This window comes from Falco peregrinus, chromosome 1 (assembly GCF_023634155.1).
Source record: "Falco peregrinus isolate bFalPer1 chromosome 1, bFalPer1.pri, whole genome shotgun sequence".
Classification (NCBI taxonomy): domain Eukaryota; kingdom Metazoa; phylum Chordata; class Aves; order Falconiformes; family Falconidae; genus Falco; species Falco peregrinus.
The window spans coordinates 65,960,454-65,982,972 of record NC_073721.1 but is presented as its reverse complement, the minus strand read 5'-3'; the positions used below and the strand labels follow the sequence as shown (position 1 = coordinate 65,982,972).

The 22,519-nt window shown below is 47.6% G+C and overlaps 1 protein-coding gene and 1 long non-coding RNA gene across 8 annotated transcripts in view; one reads left to right on the top strand and one right to left on the bottom strand.

The window, feature by feature from the left end:
- Positions 1-14,322, top strand: part of ESRRB (estrogen related receptor beta) — a 135,530-nt gene extending 121,208 nt beyond the window's left edge. For all 3 annotated transcript variants that reach the window (XM_055812312.1, XM_055812259.1, XM_055812203.1), the window contains exons 6-7: positions 3,359-3,628; positions 9,941-14,322. In XM_055812312.1, the coding sequence (XP_055668287.1) occupies positions 3,359-3,628; positions 9,941-10,185 (515 nt within the window). In that variant the 3' untranslated portion in view covers positions 10,186-14,322. The remainder of the gene's footprint in view (positions 1-3,358; positions 3,629-9,940) is intronic.
- The window catches only part of LOC129785031 (uncharacterized), a 158,750-nt gene that overhangs the window by 17,465 nt on the left and 118,766 nt on the right, over positions 1-22,519 (bottom strand). For 2 of the 5 annotated variants that reach the window (XR_008748454.1, XR_008748482.1), the window contains 3 exons: positions 13,696-13,783; positions 10,426-10,535; positions 7,235-9,796 (listed from right to left, as the gene is read on the bottom strand). This is a non-coding gene — a long non-coding RNA (uncharacterized LOC129785031). Of the gene's footprint in view, positions 1-7,234; positions 9,797-10,425; positions 10,536-13,695; positions 13,784-22,519 lie in introns of those variants that run through there. The other 3 variants (XR_008748474.1, XR_008748473.1, XR_008748457.1) reach the window with 3 other exon arrangements.

Here is a 22,519-nt window from a genome sequence, read left to right as displayed (position 1 = left end):
AATAGCAAGCCTGTGATTTTGGCCAGGTGAAATTAGCATTTAACTTTTCTGATCTCATGGGAGCAAATGCTACCTGCATGGGAAACCCTGGGTTATATGATTTTCCCTTTCCTGTTGTCCTGGATTTGGCTGGGATAGAGTTAGTTTTCTTCTCAGTAACTAGTACGGTGCTGTGTTTTGGATTTAGTATGAGAATAATGTTGGTGACACACTGATGTTTTTAGTTGTTGTTAAGTAATGTTTGTACTAAGTCAAGGACTTAAGCTTTCCAGGCCTTGCCACTAGGAGGTTGGAGAGCACAAGAACACAGAGAGGACAGCTGACCCAAAGTAGCCAGAGGGATATTCCATACCATAGAACATCGTGCTCGGTATATTAACTGGGGGGCAGTTGGCTGGGGGCTGCTGGCTGCTCCTCGGGGACTGGCGGGACATTGTCTGCAGTTGTATTGTGCATCACTTGGGTTTTTTTTCCCCTTGGGTTTTATTCCTTTCTCCTCTTCATTACAATTGTTATTATTATTATATATTATTTCAATTATTAAATTGTTCTTAACCCACAGGATTTACCTTTTTCCCCAACTGTCCTCCCCATCCCACTGCAGGGGCCAGGTCGGGGAGTCAGCAAGCAGCTGCGTGGTACTTAGTTGCCAGCTGGGGTTAAACATGACATCTGTGCAGACTGGGGTGACACAGGCACAGTCCTCCAGCCCTCGCATTCTACATGTGTAAACACTGGGGGAAAGGGGTCCTGATTCTGTCAGACGTTCCAAGTCCAGGCTTGGCACTGCAGCACTCCCTCCCTCATGCCCACCTGTCAGAGCTGGAGTTGGCTACCTGGGAGTGCTTCTGGCAAGGGGCTTTCCCAGGTGGGTAGGGCAATTGCAGCCGGCTCTTCTGTTCTTGGCACAAGGTAAAGCGTGGTCTCTCTCGTGCTCCCACCTGCCATAACTGCCTCTGGGAAAGGGTGGTTAACAAGAGATGTGGGACGTACAGGCTGCTGCTAGGGTTAAGTCAATTCTACTTTGTTATCTAGCAGAAAAGGGTGAGCTATGTCTGTCCTGGATCCTCTCACTCTACTACATGACTGTTTCTCAATCTGTAACAGATTTCATTGGCAGACTGCAGTGAGGTGATGGCATAACCCTTTTTGTAATCCAGATGGGGAATGAAGATGCAGAAAGGCCACATGACTGACCCAGAAACTGGACTTAAGGCAGCAGCCTAAATGCTGGGCTGTTCTCTGTGGTCAGTTCTGGGAGAGGGGGGAACCAAAGGAGAGATTCCAGGTGCTAGAGACTGTGACCGTGGCTGTGCACAGCACTGTTACCCCTGTCTCAGGGCTCACCTCTTCAGTTCCCGGGGCAGCAAGCAGACTCAGGGAGACATCGGTCAGAAGGGCTGCATTCGGGAGCAGCACAGTAACAGCTGCAGGAGGTAAGGGGCAGAAGGGTGAGGCAAAGGATGGAACACCCTGAAGTACTCGCGGCCTGAGCAAGGGATGGGATTCACCAGGTGCAGGGCTGTATGGAGCACAGGCTGTGCTGTGCAGGAATCAATCTCACAGTCATGCAGCTGGATGTGCAGCTCTTCTCCCTAGTAGCCAACACTCCTCTTTAGCTGTTCCCTCTGGCACTCCTCCCCAATGGTTTATTGATTCTTCCCTCCCACCTACTGCTCCCCTCAGACTTTGCACACACAACACGTGACAGCTGATTGGTATCTGTTAATTAATGTGGCCTGGGGCCTCTTTTCTATTCAGTGGCCTGATAAGGGAAATTGGATGTCCAAGGGCTGCCAGGCCATTATCACCCTTTGCTTCCCCTGGCAACACAAACACAAAACATGGCGTAGTGATAAATAAATACCACTAACCCACTCTTCTGCCTTCCCTTCCCCAGCTGATATAGTGCAGATAGAAAAAAGAGAACCCACACTCAGTCAATATAGCAATCATCAGCTCTTTTGTTAATTGCCAACTTGATAACAAGAGAAATCAAATGATCATCATGGTGGCTGGTTACCTAGGCCCTGATGTGGGGCCAAGAACTGTGAGCAGGGAGGGCTGTTGGATAAAGGAGTCCTGCTGAGCCTAGTACACAGCCGGCGGGGCTGGGAGAGGCTAATGAGCTCACAAGAGGCTAATGAGCTCACGAGCCTCTTGGTGTGCCCGGATGCTTATTAAGCTTCTGGGGAGAAAACTGCCGGGGAGGCTGGTGGAGCATTGCCCCAGCACAATCGTCACCACTACTGGAGGGCCCATCTCACAGCCCTGGGAACCTTTAGATGGAAGAGGCTGCCAAAAAAGCACAGTTCCTGTTTGTCAGTGGTGGGCAGAAGCTGCCTAGATGGGACCAACACAGTCTGCTTGGCATCCCTGTCTGTAACGGCTGTTGCACAGTACCCATCTCTCAGGGTCTGTCATGGTCTGGCCTTCAGGGTACAGAGGTACCTGGTACAGAGGACATAACAGACACAGCTTTCCTTCCCATGCACTTTTTTTTTTTTTTTTCCTCTCCCCCCTCTTAAAGCTTCTGTGTTTTGTCCTCTCCCTTTTCTCTAGTGGGCTCTGGGGCTGTCAGGGTCTATCTCCAGCTGGTGATTGCCGTTTCTGTGTTTGAGGAGAATGACTTGGTTCACTGCTGCGTGCTGGCTTCATTGCTACTGGGGTTGGCAGCAATTTAGGTATTTGTATGGCACCATAAAGGTATTTTTGACACTGGGTAGGGTTGTTGGCTGTGAGGTACAGAAAGCTGATGGTGTGGCGCTCGGGGAGTGATGAGGAGTAGACGAGGATTCTATTCACAAATGTATTCAGCTTTTGAATGTATTTCGGTGATCTGTTGTGGCAGGACCTTCTCATGTTGGCCAAGATGAGGTCTGTAATTCAGGCCTGTCTCATTCCCTCCTGTCCCATCAGAAGCCCTCTTTTCTGCCATCTGGAGCTCTTCTCTGCTTTTCAGTCAGCTGGGGCACACTAAATAGGCTGCAGTACAAAACTACAGAGGAACAGCGAGCAGGACAATGTGATACAAAACAGTTGCTGCTATAGAAGCAGCAGAGGTCATCGAAAAGAGGTTCTCATTAACCTTGGGTTGACATAAACATGGTCAGAGCATCAGAACTCCTGTGTGAGGCTGTATGTGGGAGCGGAGAGAAGGGTAAGGACCACATGTGCTGATTGCCGCAGAGACAGGGGCACTTTACGAAGTTTGGTGGTGGTTTTGGGTTTTTTTCTGAAAGCAGTGGTCTAATGGGGGAAGAGTGCTTAGGCTGAATCCCAGGGCAGCTAAGGACCCCAGGCTCCTAGAGGCTTTGCTGCACACCCTTTTTACCCTGCTTGTCTTTTGCCCTGTCAGGGTTCTCCAACCTCTCCCTTGGGGACCAGATGAGCCTCCTGCAGAGTGCTTGGATGGAAATCCTCATCCTGGGCATTGTGTACCGCTCCCTGCCGTACGAGGACAAGCTCGTCTATGCTGAGGACTACATCATGGATGAAGAGCACTCTCGTCTGACGGGGCTGCTGGAGCTCTACCTGGCCATCCTACAACTGGTGCGCCGCTACAAGAAGCTTAAGGTGGAAAAGGAGGAGTTTGTGACACTCAAAGCTCTGGCCCTCGCCAATTCAGGTACAGCCCTGGCCCAGCCAGCCTTGCGAGACACAGAGTCAAGGCCCATGCTGTTATCTGCCCTGGGAGGAGCACAAGACTGTGCTCTGCCAGTGTTGACATCCTCATAGCTCTTCTCTGTCCACAGAGCAGGACCTAAGCTGGGGAGCAGGGAGGAAGGAGGTTTGCTGCTGCTGCTAAAGCCCCAGTTGTGCTCTGGCCCTGTGTTAGGGAGTGGAACTAGGCAGGGATGGGCTGGCTGCTGGTTGCTGGCAGTAAAAGAAAGGCTGTGGAGCCCTTCTGCACTAGCAAGCTGACTCCGGTGCCATAGTTCAGAAAAGGGGATGTGGGCCATGCCTGCATCCACCTTTGTAGTGTTGGTCAGTTACAGCAAACAGGGAAACCCTCGTCCCGATTTCAAATCCCACAGTCCCCCACAGCAGGTTGGGGCTGCCTGGCCCTGTCCTGGAGATGTTCAGTGACCACAGACACTGAAGACACTGAATCCCCTTTTAACTGGGAGACTGTGGCTCTGGATGGTGGAGGGTAAGATGTGCCAGCAGCAGCCTGTGTTGTCTGTTCTGTTTCTTCTTGTGAAGAGGATTAGAAAGGCCAGGGCCCTCAGCCCAGTTCTTTCCATCTCAGTCTTGGGAGGGCTGCAGCCCTCAATCCAGCAAGCTGTGGGAGACACGAGAGGTGCTGTGTGCTGCGCTGATCATGCACAAAAGCCAGACACTATTTGCTCAGGAGTCCCTTCCAAAAGGGAAGCTGCTAACGGTACTGTGTGACGAGGGCTCCCTCTACATCCCTTGAGTCTCACTGTCTCACATAAGGTCTCCTTGCCAAACTGCATCGTGCAGGCCACAGAATTCACCCTTGCAGCCCAGCAGCGAGTCCAATATCTGTGTTTAGCTAAAGCTGCCCTCCAGAAAGACACCCCGTGTGAAGTTGAAGGAATTAAAAGAGGCAGAATCTATGTTTTCCGTGGCAGCTGACTCTAATAATTAATCGTTCTTTTAGTTTAAAAAAAAAGGCAGGCACCATAACTTAACAACAGTTTGCCCGAGTTCAGCCTCCAGATACTGGTCTTTGCTGAGCTGTGTCCTACGACCCCAGGTCCTTTTACACCTGACAGCTTGACATGATAAAGTTCCTGTTCCATAGTTGCATTCCTTGGCTATAGATATATTTCTTCAGTATATCTACTTCAACACACAAGCAGGTGGTCCAGAATGCTGTGAGGCTGCCTTGCCCTCACCATTTTACACCACTCTATTCCTCTTTGCCATCCATACTTAGCAGCAGCAACTTAAAAGAAAGAAATTACTTAGAGCTCATTGATAAAAATGTTGAGTAGCATCTGGGTTTTTACTGATCCCTGTGGATTTCCACTAGAAAACTCCTCCTTCAGGAATGATTCACCACTGATAGCTACTGTGAGGTCTGTCATCTAGCCAGTTACTAATCAATTGAAAGTGTGCTTTATTGATATTGCATAGTGCTAATTTTTTAATGAGAATGTCCTGTGGTGCTAAGCCAAGTGCCTTATAAAAGGCGGTCTAATATATCTATGCAGTTAACTTTATCAACCAAACTTGTAATCTCATCAGAGAATGAAATCAGGTTTGTTTGACAAGACCTCTCTCCAAAGTGTCGTGTTGACTGGCAGTAGAATCATAGAATTGTTTAGGTTGGAAAAGACCTTTAAGATCACAGACTCCCCTACTAACCTAACACTGCCAAGTGCACCACTAAACCATGTCCCTAAGTGCCACATCTACATGTCTCTTAAATACCGTCATACAAGTATTTTTTTTTTCTTTATTTTGCCCTGGTTCACATCAGGCTAACATGGAAATTATCAGATAAGACCTAGGAAAATATGTGCATCATTAGAACTTTTCCAGTCATCCTGAATTTCTCAAAAATACCAAAATTTGTTAATCATTAATCTGCCCTAGATGGGCCTCATCCAGCAATTTTAGAACTCTTAAAGCCAGGTTATCCAGCTCTGCAGATTTCTGTGAAGTTTGTCCCTAACAGATGTCTGACATCTTGCATAAACCAGAGACTAAGAAGTCTTCATATAACACAGGTACATAATGCGCTTTAAACAGGCCAAAAATATTCACTGAGGACTTCTGTCTCCTCCGCACTGCTATTAATAGTATAATTACCTGCAGGTTAAAAGAGCCCCCCTTACAAGTGGTCATTTTTCTTCTGTTTCTTAAATATTTATAAAACTTCTTTATTGTCCTTAGCCCTTCCAGCCATGGATTTTCCTCCGATGTCCTTCACTTCCCTTATCGATTTTCTACACTTCATAACTTCTGATTCATATAAATTGCTATCTAGTTCCCTTTTTCAATTTCTCATATATTGCTTTTTTAGCTCTAATTGCTGCCTTCACTTTGCCACTGAACCAGGATGGGCAGATGGCCAAGGCTGGCCTCCCTCGACTGTGGGACTGCAGCTTTTGGCGATGTAATCAACTCTTGTTAAAGAACCAGCCTCCTGTCTACCAGGAAGGTCACAGGATTAAACAGGGAGAAGGGCTCCTCAGAGAGGCCTGAGTGCTAAGGTAGTGGTTGTGACAGGGTGACAGGGTAAGTGTCACACTGGGACATTTATCTGGCCCATGCTGTGAGCGGAGACATGGCAGGACCTGGGCCGTGGCGCTGTCAAGTTCTTCACAGTGCAACAGAAGCACCCTCTGCTGATGCTGCTCTGTGCTTTCAGGACCAAGCCCAGGGTAAGCCTTATGGGACAGCCTGGGTCAGGAGTGGAGAAACACTGAGCAAAGACAGAGCAGAACAGCCAGCACTCATCAGCTGCTTTGGGGTTCTGCTTCCAGCGCTGTGGAGGAAAGAAAGCAAGGTAAGGGTCAGGAGGCGCAGGCCAAAGCATGTTCTCAGCTGGATGGGAAAATCCATTCTGACTCCACTGGTTTCTCCTAGTGCAGCTGGAGGTGCAGCTATGTAGGAGCATAATCCACAAACACCCTGCTTTGTTATTCATAGTGAAACATGCGAAAGCACAAGATCTTATTTTTCATGTAATTAAAACCTCTCACAACACACACATAAGGAAGCTAAAATAGGGCAAGTATTTTCCTAATGTAACCTTCACATTCTTTTAATGTAAGTTATTTTATTTTTTTTTAGTGTATTTTTGACATGGAGTAAACTTGCAAAGCCTGCATGTATGTGCTTGCGTGCAAACAGCTGATTTCCAAAACGGGAGGAGTGCAGACTACCTCTGGGCCAGGCTTCAGCTCCTTTGTGTCAGGGACAAGGTTTTAAAGCTGAGCACTTAGATTAGCACCTGTGCTGCCTAGACCTGCTTTCTGCCTTGCCTCCCACATAGATAAATTCCTGAATTTCCCTTATTCTTGCTGGGTGTAACTGCTTATGCAAGCCAGCTTCTAGGGACTTTCCTCTATTCCATGCAGTCCTGTGTATATTGACCCTTTGTTTCTAGGAATTAAAACAAATGAAAATAGAAGTGGGAGCTCGCTCACTCTTCACTAGAGAAGCTGACAATAGGTTGACCTTGCCAGAGCTGTGGCTGATCTGAGTCCTCAGTGTAACGCACCAAGGACACACCTGCTGGGACTGGTAAAGATAATTCAAGCGAACTCTGTCTTTATTAAGTGCATTTTAGAGACCTGAGTAATTAATCCTTAATGCCCAAAGCAGCAGGCAAGTTCCAACAATATGATCACCCATTTTTCTGACAGGGTAAGGGTGCTGTAGACTGAATTTGTTACCCTTCGGAGCCAGCAGTCCCTCCTTAGGCATGCCTAGGTCCTCTTTCCTCAGGAATACAAATTGATTAACCTGTGTGTTGGAAAGCCCTCCAGGTTAGCATACAGCACATGTTCATTTGAGGACGTCCCAGACTGCTTAAACCTTATTTCCCGCCACACACCCCTGCCCCAGTGCCTTTTAGTGCTGAGATGAAGCGAACAAAAGTCAGGATCTAGCAAGGGGATGTGAAGCAAATTCTGTACTAATGGGTCCTGCTCCTCCTGCTCCTGCCAGAAGCTGCAAGAAAAGAGTTAGGTGAGGAGGTGGTGGGCCTTGTCCATTCTCACACCTGCCCCGTACCCCATGCCTGCAGTACTGGAGAAGGGCTCCTGACACAAAGCCTGACTTCTAGGCCAGCTGACCCTCAGGGACATGGTCAGGCAGCCTCCCTTCACCTCAGTGCTCTGACAGCTGTAAAAATTCATAGCTATTGATTTCGTAATTAACAGTTTATCAATGCCATCGACACCAGCTCACTGATGGATTGCAAGGAAATTAATCCTGCAATGTTATTTTATTTTTTGCAGTCAGCTGCCAATTTTCAGCTTCTTCCAGCACAGAGTTGGGAGGTGGGCTTTGATCTTTATTTCCCCAATTCTTTTCCCTGTATACGTCTAGTTATTTAGTGCTGTTACGTCTCATCACCTTACAGAAGTTAGGTAGCAGGAGGGCACGGTTTGGGGATTCTCTCTATCGTACAGCAGCATCAGTACCCAAAAGCAGAGCACCCACTTTGACCCAAAGCATGGCTGATTGCCTGGTGCTTCTGGCACCCACTGGGATCTGCAAGCTCTGATGGGCTGCACTTTGTTCTCCCCTTGTGTCCCCAGCCAGAAGGACGTTAAACAGAAGGGCTGGAGGACATTTCTCTCCAAGCTCCAGTTCTTCATACTTCCAGTCTCCAAAATGACCTCTGCAGCTTGCCAGGAAACAGGTGCCACTCCTGGATGGGGCACAGGTATTTTCCAGAGGTGATACCTGGCTGGAAGAAGTTGCCGGACTGACGTGGCAATATGCTTCTCCTTACCTACCTTTCAGAATCAGCCTCTGTGGCTAGCTCAGGTCACTGTGATTACCACCTAACCCTTCTCTGAGCTTCTTTGCTTGGTCTTTTGGATACAAAAAAGCAAATGCAGCAAGAACAATCCTTTCTCACTAGGCTTCTTGGAAATACAATCCTTTAATATCCTCTAATTAGTGCAGTCCTTCTAAATAGCTTCTTAAACAGCTTTCTTGCTAGACATAATATTTTCCCAACGGTTGTAATACTTTATAAATCATGCATCATAAATAGCATTTACTGTACCTGTATCTTATGAAATTCACAGTCTTTAATTTGTGTTGTGCTCTTCATAGAGATGACATATTTCTAGAGAGACCTTGGCACTTCAGCCCGCTTTCCTCCCCTTCATGGCTGCCACACCGAGGAACCCATGTCCTCATGTTGGTGTTGCATGTGTGTGGGCTGAGCCAGAGCACTGCCACACTGCAGAGCCCGGCTCCAGGGGCAGGCAGCGTAACGACATTGGTGAATGCGTGCTTGCCGTTGTGTCCCCTTGCTGCTGCTTCCCAATTCACTGCCCTGTGGGAGGAATCTTTATCAATGGGTTCAGTATCGGTTAAAAGCGTCTGAACAATGAAGGCAACGTAACGGTGTCTCCAGCTCTGTCAGGGTTGTAAGAAAGAAGCCAGTGTCAGCAAGATGAAAAGGGGGGAAATCTTCAGTGATGCTGTGCCTGGTGATCTTCTCTAATCTAACATCTCTGCTCTTTGGTGCTGCCCTCTATCACCATGACTTACCCACAAGTTTGGTAGCCTGTGTTCAACTGGGGTTCCCCAGCTCGGCCCCGGGCTGGGTCACTACCAGCTACCTTTGCCTCAGAAACAGAGCAAGGCGGGTTTCCTTTGCTGAAGCAGGAGGCCCCTGAGCAGCTGCTGGCAGTCTCTGAAAACAGGGGCATATGCACAAAGGTGGGGCTGGCAACACCCCTGGGCACAGTGGTTGTGACCTCCTGGGGCTTTTCTGTCTTGCTGACACCCTGAGCAGCTGCACAGCAATTAGGCAGTTTAGACAGATGAAACGCTATAGCAGTGTTAATTATTCTTAATGAGATTGCTCCCAAGTGGCAGCACAGCAGCTGCTGCCCCTTGCAGGGTGACTCTCCCCATAAGGAGCACGGAGGGCAAGTGAATGTGCAAGTCACAAAGGCCCTGCACAGCCTTGGGGTGGCTGGCAAAATGGGCAGCACACAGGGCCCGACGTATCACTTACCTGGGGCAACCTCACCGTCCCTGCACTGCTAGGGCCAGCTCCTCGGCCTGATGCCAGACATCACAGCAGCAGCAGCACCAACACCTGCCAGCAAGGTGCTTTTATCCCCTTAAGAAACAAAACAAAACAACAACAAAAAAAACCCCACACGAGAAAGAGAAGGAAAGAAAGCATTTTTAGTTTCAGGACCATAAAGGATTTCCTTCCTCATGTCTGACTTCTCTGTTTGCTGTCTTTCCTCCCTCCCCTCAGACTCCATGCACATAGAAGACATGGATGCAGTGCAGAAACTCCAGGACCTTCTCCACGAAGCCCTGCAGGACTACGAGCTGAGTCAGCGCAACGAGGAGCCCCGGCGAGCAGGCAAGCTGCTCCTGACCTTGCCCCTCCTGCGGCAGACAGCCGCCAAAGCTGTGCAGCACTTCTACAGCATCAAACTGCAGGGCAAGGTTCCCATGCATAAACTCTTCCTAGAAATGCTAGAGGCAAAGGTCTGACAGCCCCAGCGCCAGCCGACAGTGGCCGGGGAACAAACTAGAAACAAAGATGCAGACAACGGAGCAATCCAAACAGCAGCAGCAGCCACCGCCGGCTTTTATCTCCAATCATTTATTATGGAAGAATTATTTAATGTCTATCTGCCGGCGTGACTGCAGAATTTCGTGTACAGGAGGGGGGAAACTTTTAATCAGTCACCTGTTTCAGTTTTTTTCGTTTGTTTTCTCTGTGGGAAATACCTGAATATGCTCTTGCACTTGTTGAGGCGGTCATCGGGGCTCAGCCTCTCTGAGCAGTGATGCTCTCAGCACTGTCCAGGCCGCCTGCTCCCCAGCTCCCTCCGCCAGTGCTGGAGGGGGAGGGGGACAGAAGCAGGAAAAGAGGAAGAATAGAGTCAATATAAACTTTTATCTGCTGGTGTTGTGAGGGGTCAGATAGAAAGGGAAGCAGCCAGGGTCCTTCTTTTTGTCACCTTTCTGGCTCTAACCATAGAGCAGATGCTCCTTTGGAGAAGAGCGCTGCCGGACCTCTCCTGATCAAAATGGCTGCCTCCGAGGCTCCTCTAGTGACAGCTAACACTTGTACATACAGGCCCCACTTCTTACAGGAAAGATGCTCCTAACTGTGTAAGATATTCTGCGCCCTTGTACAGTGTGTCATTACGCCTGGCTAGTCCCTTCCATGTACAATCCCTGCAGGCCCCTGGAGAGGTAGGATGTATGTCCCGGGAGAATGCAAGTCTCCTTTCCCAGACGGCAAGAAAAAGAGAAAAGAGCCCTATGTTGTGCTTCAGTGCTGGGTTGACTTGATAATCTCTGCATCCTCTCCTATGTGGTGCTAACTACATACAATTCTTCCACACTTTTCACCCCATAGCGTATCAAACCTGCCTCTTCAGCTCAGCTGAGTGCCATTCCCCACTTACTCCTTGTGGCAGAGAACACAGGGCTTTGTCTGCAGGGTTACTGCCCAAGTATAAATACAACCTGAACCAGGGCTTTCATAGACTTCAATAAAGTGATAGCTCTTCGCCCCTACAGCGACTTAGGCTTATTGCCAAATGTTAGTTAGGAATCAAGGGCACTGCTTTTTGGAGGAGGCAGCTCTTGAGCCTGAGAGATTGCTTTTTTGTGGCAGCCTAGGGAAATAAATTAGAGAGTGGCATGAAACCCCTGATGTCCCAGCTACTGTCTTCCCCTGCCTCATCCCATTATCCTCAACAGCAGCAGAAGAGCTAGCACAGATTATACTAGGGCCTGGTAAGATGGGAAAGCAAATACCTGACCCTGAGGTGGTGGGCGAAGAAGTGGGGGAATGTTCATTTACTAGTCTCACGTAACCAGGTTCCTGCTGTCTCTAAACCCTGGTTTAGATCTGCTGCCTAAGCTGCAACTGCTGCATTCCCAGTAGCCAGAGGGGAATGTGGGTGACTGACAAAACTGGCTGGTGGCATTCTCTGAGATTTTTATTTTCTAGGTCACTTAGTTTTGAGCCAGCCTGAGCTGATGAAACCTGAATGTATTTTCTGTTTTGTGGTCAGTGGCATGGCAGTAGATGTGAGAAAAAGCCTCCGATCTATGCTGAGAGACCAGTAGCTCTACTGCCTGGTCCCCTCAAGCTTCCGTCCCTTCCTGCCTAACCCAGGAGAAAGGTGGTGTGGCAGAGGAGTAACGTGCCCCTGGCAGGAAGCCTTCCACAGGGCCGAGGCGTGTGATCAGGGAGACGCTGGGTGCTTGTTTTCTGCTGGAGCAGAGTATGTCGCAGCAGGGCTGTCAGGGCTGCAGAACCGTGCCCAGGCTAGCTCGGAGCCTGGGGCTGCTAACTGGTGCCGACCTCTCGGCTCTTGTAGCCAGCCCGCTCCTGGTACTTGAGTTAGTTCAGTTCCGTCTCCTCTGAGTTTTCCCTCCGGTACACAGGCATCGCTACTCTCACTTACGTTGTACTCACTAGATAAGGGAATTTAGTCTTGCTTCAGGCACATTAGTAAACCAACAGAGACCTGAGGGGCAGAAGGCACGTGGGAGCTGGGACTGCTTCCATGTTCACAGCGGTAGCAATTACACAGTGGCCTTGTGCTTTGAACAGATATTTATGCTTCTCTCCCCAGCTCCCTCCCAGAGGCAGCTGGGGAGAAAATGAGAGGCTTTTGGTTGTGCTCATGATCCCTGTACCCATCTGTGACTGCAAGGGACCAAAGTGAAATGCACACCACCACTACAGAGCTAGCTTGCCATGTGCTGCGCTCTGGCAACTCTTTCTGGCTGTGGCATAAATGCTCTCACAAACGTGCTGAGCTGCACTATCACCTCTAAGTTTGACTCACTTGACCACTGTTGCTTCCCTGCCAAGTCCCACCCAGCTCAGCCACAGCACATCGTGTCCGACCTGCTGTGCGAAGGCAGCTGTCTCAAAGTGGGCTGAAAAGATCCCAAGAAGCAATTCTTACTTTGTTGGGCCCTGGCTGGAAAGGTCACGTGCGGGGGGAGGGCGGGAGGGGGAAGAGAAAAAGAAAGGATCTGTCAGCTTTGTTGTATTTGAACTCAGACCTGCTTTCCAGAACAGGGAGGGAGAACTAGCTACAAAACGTGATTATGGAGAGCTGCCGAGTTAGCTTCTAGCCCACAGACACTGCTGGCTATTTAGAGGGCTATGGTAGGGAGGCAATTCCTGCCTTGGCAGAACAACATAAAGATACCAAATGCATTTTTTTCCGGGACCTTCTTTCTGCATTATAGCTGTATAACCTTGGAGCCCATCTGGATATCCCCCCATTGCTTGAAGATAATATGCCTGGAAATGTTTGCATTGCTTCTGAAATAGGATGGGAACTGAACCAGGCAGTAATTAGCATATATTAATCTCTTTAAGCAAGGAATACAAACTCTTCCCCAGGAACTGGGACAGAAACACCTGTCTAGATTTAACCCCTAAAAGGCTTGTACCGTCTGAAATTGGGAACCAGGTCGGGTCTCTTGGGCCCTTCAGACCAGTGCAGGAAACACATACATCCCTTCCCAGTTACTCTAATCTGCTGTGCGTCACTAGTGCTATCATGCTGCCACAAGCAAGGAGCACGTCCAGCTACGCAGCGAGCTGGGCTTGCAGAGAAAGGTAACGTCTTAGTGTAGTCCTCTCAGTGCGCTTTTAAGTAGGAAGGGGGGCTTCAGCAGCTGCCTAGGTCTTTGAATGTTCACAGTCTCTTACAAAAAAATCTGGGGATGGGGAAGCTGAGACGTGAACTAGGAGAGGGGTGCTGGGTCAGTGCTCTGCATGTCATTCATTTGTAATACAGGAGTCACAGCGTCAGTGCCATACAGCTGTCCTTCTGCATGGGGCAAAAGGTGATGGAGCTTGAGCCTTGGGACACAACTGGGCTCTATGACTTAAAGAAAAGCAGTAGAGGTAAGTGTATCAGTGACAGTGAATAAGCACGAAGCCCATGTCCAGCAACTATGGTAAAAGTAGCTCCAGCCCCTGATTTGCATGTGTGGGTAACAGAAACCACATACCTGTCAGCTACTACAAAAGGCACTTCTTCCCAAATGACCAGCTCTTCTGTTTTGGGCACATTCTTCTCTGGGCACAGCAGTATCAGGCCTGTAACGCAAAACAAATTTCATGGGGATCAATTAAAAGACAAGGTAAAATACCACACAGAATTAGGTTTCTGGGGAAACTTGGGCATTACACCTCGCAGCAAAACTGTGAAGCTACAAGAAACACCCCCACAACAATCAGAACCTTGCAGTATTGCTCATGCTAAGGGGGCATTATTCTTCTCTCTGTAAGCTATGTCATCCTTTTTTTTTTTTTTTAAAGTATTACAAATATATAAAATACAACATGCTGCACCAGAAACATGTAAGCAGCTATTAGAGGGGAAAGTCATTAAGACCCTAGAATGTAACTTGTTGAGCTTTTATTACCAATTGGAGCTGAGAAAAAGAGCTTCCACTTTGTATCCACAAGCTATAATCAATCATATGGCCAAAGGCCACTCTGTTGTTCTTGTGGCTGGGTTATGTGGAGAAGCCAGAGAGACAGAGGCTGTGAGAATGATGCAGGGAGTTATAGGCAGTCAGTGAAATAAACAGTATCTACTTAACTATTATCTGCTCCTTAAAAAAAAAAAAAAAAAAAAAAAAAAAAAAAAAAAAAAGATAAAACCTGTTAAATAAATTGTATTCTTGTGGTACAGGTCATTTCAAACAAAACAAGAAATAAAACACAGAAATGTAAAAACTAACCCAGACAGAGTAATGTTTATTGTGTTTAGGGGCTGCTTGTTTTGTCCCTCGGGATGCATGTAGCCCCACAGACAGGCTGGGCTGGGGGAAGGGATGAGTTGTGCTTGCGCGAAAGGGGAGGAGAGCCCCAGCCTGCTCACTTTAGAAACGCTAATTTGGTGTTTTCGCATATCCAGGAAAAAAAATCTCAGCAGGTTTCTGAGTTTCTGTGAGATTAGCTTTGCTAAGGACTTGTTAGGCACTGTTGTCACAGACTGGTCCGTTTCTGCCACTCACTTGTTTTCTCCCCGCATTCAGCACTTCACTGGTGCAGGGAATAAACATGAGCTAGCAATGAAAAAGCTTTGACATTGTTCCAGTGAAAAAACAAAATTTCTAATCATAAAATAGACCACTGGCTTAAACCCAACAGTGACATCATGAATGTTGCAAGTATTACAGCAGCTGTCCGGCGCTTTATAGTGGGTGCAAGTGCTGAAGTCATGGCATTTGCATTGAGCTGCTGTTCAGGCGGTGCCAGAGGGCAAGCTCAAGTCTGCTTGAGAAAGCAGAAGGAAACACACTGGGGTAATTGGGGCAGAGACGTGAGAAACAAGGACCCCAGGTTTTTATTCTGCCTCCGAATCTATTGAGCATAGACAGCACCACACCCTGCGTAAGCACCACCATCTCCCCATGCCTCGACTCGGCCAACGCTGCTACAGTCCTTCTCCCGGGCAATGGTGCTCACAGGGATGATGCGGCTAAACCAGGCAGCCAAGAGGCCTCCCAGCCTGCCCTCAGGAGGAGGAGGTGGCTGGGTGAGTGGTGGCCAGTAGGAAAGGCCATGGGCTAGAAATGAGCTTGAATGAAAAAACAAGATGAGCGCAGAGCCGGAGAGGGAGGTGAAGCACCACGGGGGGCTTCTACACATACAACAGCTACTCACAACCCCACAGCCACCACCCCTCTGACTGTGACAGGCGCAGCCTCTGACCCGCCACAAGCCCTTCCCAAGTTCACACTCAGTGTCCCCCCCCACCCCGAGCCCATCGGCACGGGGTGCTTGGTCCTCTGAACGTTCTATCCATTCACAGAAGGTTTGGCTTTGGCCACCACAGCAGGACTTCAAATCAGACTTTGCTTTGGATGAAATATAGCGCAGGGGCGGTCTGACTGTGGCTTTGTGGAAGGCAGAGCAGGTTTGGGGGTTCTGAAAATTTTACGTGGCATGGGAGCTGCTGCTGCCAAGGGACTGGCAAGGGTAGCCAGGGGACTCCGGAGCACCCGGGCCCCAAAGGTCTCTTCAGACACCGTTCAAGGGAGGTGACCCTTCCTTGGTCCCTTGCCCCTGCAGTGGCACTGCCTTCCTTACATTTCCTGGGCACCCTTCTCCTTTGCCTAGGTTTTCCAAGGCTTTCCTTACTTCTGATACTATTGCTCGCTCACATTAGAATTAAGAAAAAAAAAGGGAGGGAGGGGGCTGTCTTTATAGTAAGCACACCGAGGATTGGGAGAAACTGAGGACAGCCTGACATTTCCTCCTACGGAAGAGCTTCACAGGAAATAATAGAAAAATACTCTATTTTTCTCTGATTAGCTGGAGAGGGAAGGAGGTTTCTTTACTGTTGTGTTCTCTAAATATGTTTCTCTCCCCCAAGTTAAAGGCATGTTTAACTGCTGGGATATGTTCTTAAGCTGGCACCTGTTAAAACATGATTGCGGTAGTTGTTTGTGGCTACCCGCACACAAAACAAAATGAAAACCAACAAGATTTTTTGCTTTCAGGCTAAGGTATCATACAGGGTATCAAAGCAAACGTTAGCTGATGTACAGAAAACTTCAGCCTTCAACTGTCCAGTCACAGAAAGCTGGAGAGGTGGTGCTGTGTGCCTAGCTGTTTTTACAAAAACATTCTCTCCAGTTGCAACCAGTTTGAGATGACACCACGAGCAAAGCCTGAACACCTGCCTCCGGGGAGCAGGAGGACTAACCTGGCAGTGCGCTGGGGCGGCTGGAAGACAGAGGCTAAGAAGCAACTAATGCAAGTTGGGTTTGGAAAGCACAAGATGGTTCAACAAAACAACAGCCCTGACCCAAACCACTGCTGCCAGCCAGCCAAAACCAGCGTCCTTGCTCCAAAAGAACTGCAGCCAGCAAGTCTCCTTACATTAGTGCTAATCAGCTTTGAGAGGCCCATCATGCGTCTGGTCTTTGTGTGCTTCCTTCCATGGGGCTTGGGTGAGGCTAGAAAAGTCTTCAGCTCTGGGAGTAGCAGCATCCAAATAATTATAAGTAGGAATGAAGTCAGAGGAAAGATCAGAACTGGCCAAAGGCTCAAAGCATGAAAAACTGAGAGGGCGGACAATGGCTACCACTGACACATCACAGACTGGCTACAGACTTCAATGCTTCAACAAGCCCTTCGTAAATCTAACCAGTCACGCTGACTGCAACCATCTCCTGGCAGCACACATAGCACATGTGGAGACAGCTGTATTGGTTCAGACCAGAGACCCGTTTAGGCCAGTTCCCCCCCTCTGCTAAAGTGCCCAGAAGCAGATGACCAGAGAAGAACATAAAAACAGGGCAAGGAGGTATAATGAAGTCTCCAAGCGATTTAAGGATCAAAGACTACCTGAGCTACAGACGAGGCCTTTGCATTGAACACCCCAATGATTTTTTCTTACATGAATTTCTTCAGTCCCGCTTTCAATCACAGCAGCCATCACACAACTCACAGCATCCTGCAGCAGTGAGTTCCATGGCTCACGACTCAAAGAAGTATCTCCTTTGCCTGTTCTGAACATGCCATCAGCTCATCCTATGTCATGCTCCTACAGCTTGTATTAGAAAACAAAACAAACAGTCCCCTGCTCACTTTTCCCTGCCATTCACCATCTTCTAGGTCTCTTGATTTCACCCACAGCCATTTATTTTCAGGAAGCAGAGCTGCCAGCCTTACTCCTTCACTGGCTATGCATTGCACCAGTTAAGTTCGGAAAATGTGATAATGAGAAAGGCAAATGGCTGCCTTCCACCACTTGATCTTGATGCTTTAAAGACAAGTACAAAAACCTGGTCCCTATCTGAGATACAAAGACAGATACAGACCTCTCTTTCTGTAGCTATCTACACACAAACACACACGCTCATTGCATCTCTTTGTTACGCTTTCATTCACAGCACTACTGGAGTTCACATTTACCTTCAAAATAGCTTAGAAACAAGATTAGCCTATTTAATCCATATTTTCCTAACATCAATAACAATAACAGATTGGAATCCTTCCTCCTTTACATGGATACGGCCTTTTCCCCAATAGACCTTTTTTCTCCTTTTCATCCATCTGAAACAAACAGAGGAACCTAAAAAGGCACCTTGGCCATTCTCTGATATAATTCTTTCATTATAACACAAATGAGTGTTTTAAAAACAGAAGAGTTTAATGCATTCCTTGATGTATTGAATAAAAGAATTTTAAAAATGTATTCTTTCCTATTGCACAAGCAGCAGCTGATTTCTGTTCAGAAATCCCAGCTTGCTTAATTCAGAAATACCAAACTCTTGCTTTTCTAAATGCTTAAAATCAGCACATTGACCATTCTATAAAAAGTCTCAGAATCCAATCCATTATTTTGATGAATGCAATTATTATACATTTTGTTCTCTGATTTCAAGAAACTGGCATTACATTTCAATAATCTTTATCACACATCCCCAACATAACTGCAATTGTTGAATAATAAAAGGCAGGGCAGCAATCAGATAAGAAGAAGCCAGGACAGAGCAAAATGAAATCACTTTACCTAAATTGGCAAGAATCAACACAAAACAAGGCTGCATTTAATAGATCGGTTAGAACAAAGCACATAAATCATGTTTTTGAGAGGGGTTAATTTACACCATATGCCAATTAAGTCGAGTGCAATACATAAGTTATGAATAATCTCATTGGAGTGGAGAGTGTTACATTTGGAAGGAAAACGATTTAACTGAAGCCAAAATTATAATCACCTTCAATAATTATGTTTCCAGCATTGTAAATTCTTTTCCATCGCAATACTGAAAGAAGTCAATGCTGCAAGTAATTTTCTATTACCATTTACATTATTAAACTCAAACACATTAACCAAACTCTTGTTTATATTTTTTGTCAGTGGTTAATGCTACTACAAATCAATGATCTTTTGGGTCAGTGTTAGGAAGTACAATTTCATCAGATATTTTTCAGCCTAGTGAACCCTTGTAACCAAGCCTGGGGTAAGCACTTATTTCCCCCTTGTTTTTGTCATCACATCATAAAAATTCAGCAGTGTCCTATGGGAGTGATGCTTATGGGAACAGCATTAGCACAAGCATCAGCTTTTTGGGGTGCTAACCCCACCTCTCCCACTGCCTTGAGCACTTCTAGCTCAGATTCACTTTTTCTAGCTGCAGAAAATCCTATCGCTGCTGCTGCTTCCGCACATTTCTTCTTTCCAGCACAACCTACCATTTCTCATGATGGGGCACCTGCAATGATCCAGCCTGTTTCCCGGGCTAATCCTTGATGCATTTTTGTTTCTACACTGCTGTGGTAGTCTCTCTTTCTGCCCTGTTTCTGGCACACCGCCCACGTGGGTGGGGATGCCACCCGTGAATATGCAGTCCCCTGTGGCAGCTGACCACATCGAGATGCTCCGCATCCCTTTTTTAAAAACAAGGCCCCTGCGGCTAGCAGCCAGCTCACTGTTCCAGATACCTTCCCACTTGGAAGGAGGGTCACCCCAGTTAACAATGTTTATTGTTTCCCATTGCTGAGGCTCTGCAAGATGTCCTGGCTCTCCAGCCCTTTCCTGCCAGGAATGCGATGCCACCGAAGTGACCCTCACCAGAGCGAGGGGAGGGATACAGGAGGGCACGTGCAAAACGGCACTGTTACTTGCCATTTCGGCCACGTTATCCCTCCCCTTCATTCTCAAGCTTATACTTGCAGACAGGAGTGAAATACAAGGCTGGGACACAGTCCACAGTCAGTCAGACTAGATCACGGCAGCTTCTACAGCACCTCTAATTAATTAGACAAGCTATGCCATATCAGTGACATAGGATGCTCACTTCAGGCTCCACCGCACAACTCAAGAGAACCCCAAAATCCTGCCTGGGTGAGCCAGCCCGGCCGTGCAGCAGGGCAGTGCACAGCGATGTGTGGGGTTGCCAGCGCTCAACTAGAAAAGCTGCGATCCCATGATGCTGTGTTCTCTCAGCAAAACAGTTATTAACCCAAACTGAGTTACAGCAATTACAGAAACACCACCACTTTCACACTCAATGATCACAGACAATAAAAACATTTCGCAAATAAATCTTCAGCACCTTCAAAGTGTGCCCAGAAGTACAACCGTGAGTGAAACAAGCAGTCAAAAAGAGCGCGCAAAGCCTGGACATACATTCAACTTCCTTGAATCAATAGACCGCCTTCCCTTTTCAGAAGAAAAAGAAAATGCCTGGACTCCGTGTACGCTGTCAGCTGTAAACGGGCAAAGGATAAACAAAACCTCAGTAAACAGGCAAATGAGATTTGGGGGGTTTAAAAAATAAGGTCATTATTGTAACTATGAGAACCTTACGTAAAATTTTAAATTATAAAAAGCAAACATGACCCCATTTTGCAGATCCCCCCTGAGCCTGCCAGCCCGCGCTGAGGCAGAGTAGAACCGTGTGAGAGGAGCAAAAGCTTCACACCCGGAGCGCGCCCTGAGCTCGGTGAGACCTGCTGCGCTGGGTGGCCCCGCTGCCCAGCACGTGGAGCCGTACGCAAAGCAGGCTCCTGGCTCGCCTCTTCTTCCCCAGGGCATGTTGCTTGCAAATAAATAGGTCCTAAAAAGTGGCTGAAACCTCAGATAAGTGATGCCTGGGCCCTCGCAGATTCTGGGCAGAACAACTCATTACTGCGTTGGCTGAATCAGCTTGGACCAAGACTCGAGATCTGCCTTTGTTTTTTGCTTTTCACATGGAACGTGTCCACAAAATGGGGCATCAATGACTCATTCCAAAGCTTGTGATTGTCCTGTGTCCCAGAGCATGTTGCTAAGTTGCTCCTGTCAGTCCTCTGGACTCTCACAAAGATAGCACTAGGCTGCCTACAGCTGCCTGACTGCTGTGCACGTTACTTATCCCGATACAAGGAATAAATAAATCACCCCCAAGCTGTCAGTGAGATGCCATACTAAGTACGAATGCTGCCACCTCCTTGGTACCAGGTTTCGCACTCTGCTGGTTACATTTATTCTCACACAGGTCACCACAGCACACTGAGTCTGGCCCTGAACCCTCCGCAGCATGAATTGCTCACCCGGCCGACAAGCATTACTCTTTACAAAGATCAACAGAGTCAAAGAGCAGAAACGGCAACAGAAACTGCCTGGGCTACGTCTATGAGCAGTTGTGACTCAGCTGTGATACGCCAAGGGCTAACCTGCACTGGGACAGTGCTTCACAAGGTGAGCGCAGCTGGCTAGATGTCCTTCATGAAAGTGTCCTGGTGACTTCCCAGTCACGATTCAGAAATGACATCATCATCCCCTCCATGAGCACTTTTCAGGTAACTAGCTACCCAGCAAGCTGGGAACTTGTAGTAGCTTTGAAACAAAAAGGAGAGAAAAAAAACCTATATAATGATAACACAAAAAAGAACGTTAAGCAGCATCTTAGCACGTCTGTGCTTCAGACTTGGCTGAGGAGTCAACCACCTTTTGCAGTTCACTTCATGCTTCACAGTTGCTGCTGCTGCTAAGCAGGTTGAAAAAATAATCTCTCTTCTGTTACTCCTCTCCATTCACAGTCCCTAACCTCCACTTCTTCATGGGAGGGAGGAGACACGGGCATAATATTATTTCCCTGCCAGTCCACACCATAGGTACCACCTGTTTCTGCTGGATCATTTCTCATGACTAGGAAGGTTCCTGACTTTGTGCTCAGATGTATTTTGAGCTTTCCAGGAGAAAGAGTGAGAGGAGGATGACAAAGATAAGAAAATGTGATACAGTTTGTTCCCTAACTCGTTGACATAACTAGCTTTACTGCCTGTTTTCCATTCACCAGCCTAGAAGGAAACGATGACACAGGCATGAAGATTTTTGCCCTACCTTCACTATGAGCCCACGCATCAGTGAGAGTGCAGCACGTAGGTGGGAGGCCAACATGCTCCTGACAGAGGAAGAGAGAAGCAACCATTAACAATGGAAAACACCAGTGTCACCTTGTTCCTCACCCTAGCCCTCAATATGACTGCTCTGTTCCTTCTCTTCCTAGAATGAATCTTGGATGATTTCTCCTGGTTTGCAAGTAGAGGCAGGAAAGGAAAGGGAAGGAAAAATACGTAGTGCAAGGGAGAATGTATCAATTCAGAGTTTCGGCGCCAATGAAGCTGAAGATTTCCTGAAGACATCAATGAAGTTGAATCAGACTCCCGCATACAGCAGGAGTGACAGGCAGCTATTATGTCTTTTTACTACATATTCTGTACTTCTAGATGGGACAGTAATATCGGGCAGGATGAGAAAAGTCCACCTGAATGAGGCAGGCAGAGACTAGCACTCTTCAACGCCAACAGAAAAGCTGAAAGATACTTTCCCCACCAGCAAGAGATTTCCCCATACGTTCACCTCATGCTCTGTTCTCTGGGAATCATCATCTCTTTGGCTGAGAAGCAGAATTCAACCTATCCCAAATTTGGGGTTTGGTAGCCAGGAGCAAGGAACCCAAAGCAGAGGGAATGAGGGGCATTAGATTCAGAGTAAGGAAGTTCTGGGACTGCTTCCCAGCAAGATGTACGGCAGCAAAAGCTACGGTTACCTGTGAAAAGCAGCTCAACCTGTACACACTTGTGTGAGCCACAGGGTCCCTCCTGCTCCGCGTCCATGTGTTCCTAGTACTTCTCTTTATGGAGAAGAGGTGGCTATAAGTGTTGCTGCAGCACACAAAGTATCTTTTGGAGAAGCAGGCCTTAAGGGCAAGTACTTACCCAGGCATCAAAAGAGAGTCCTTCTCTGTGCCAGGCTGTACCAGAGAAAGACATGCTGGAGAGACTTTTCTCCCAGAATTACCCTTTCCAAGTAATGAA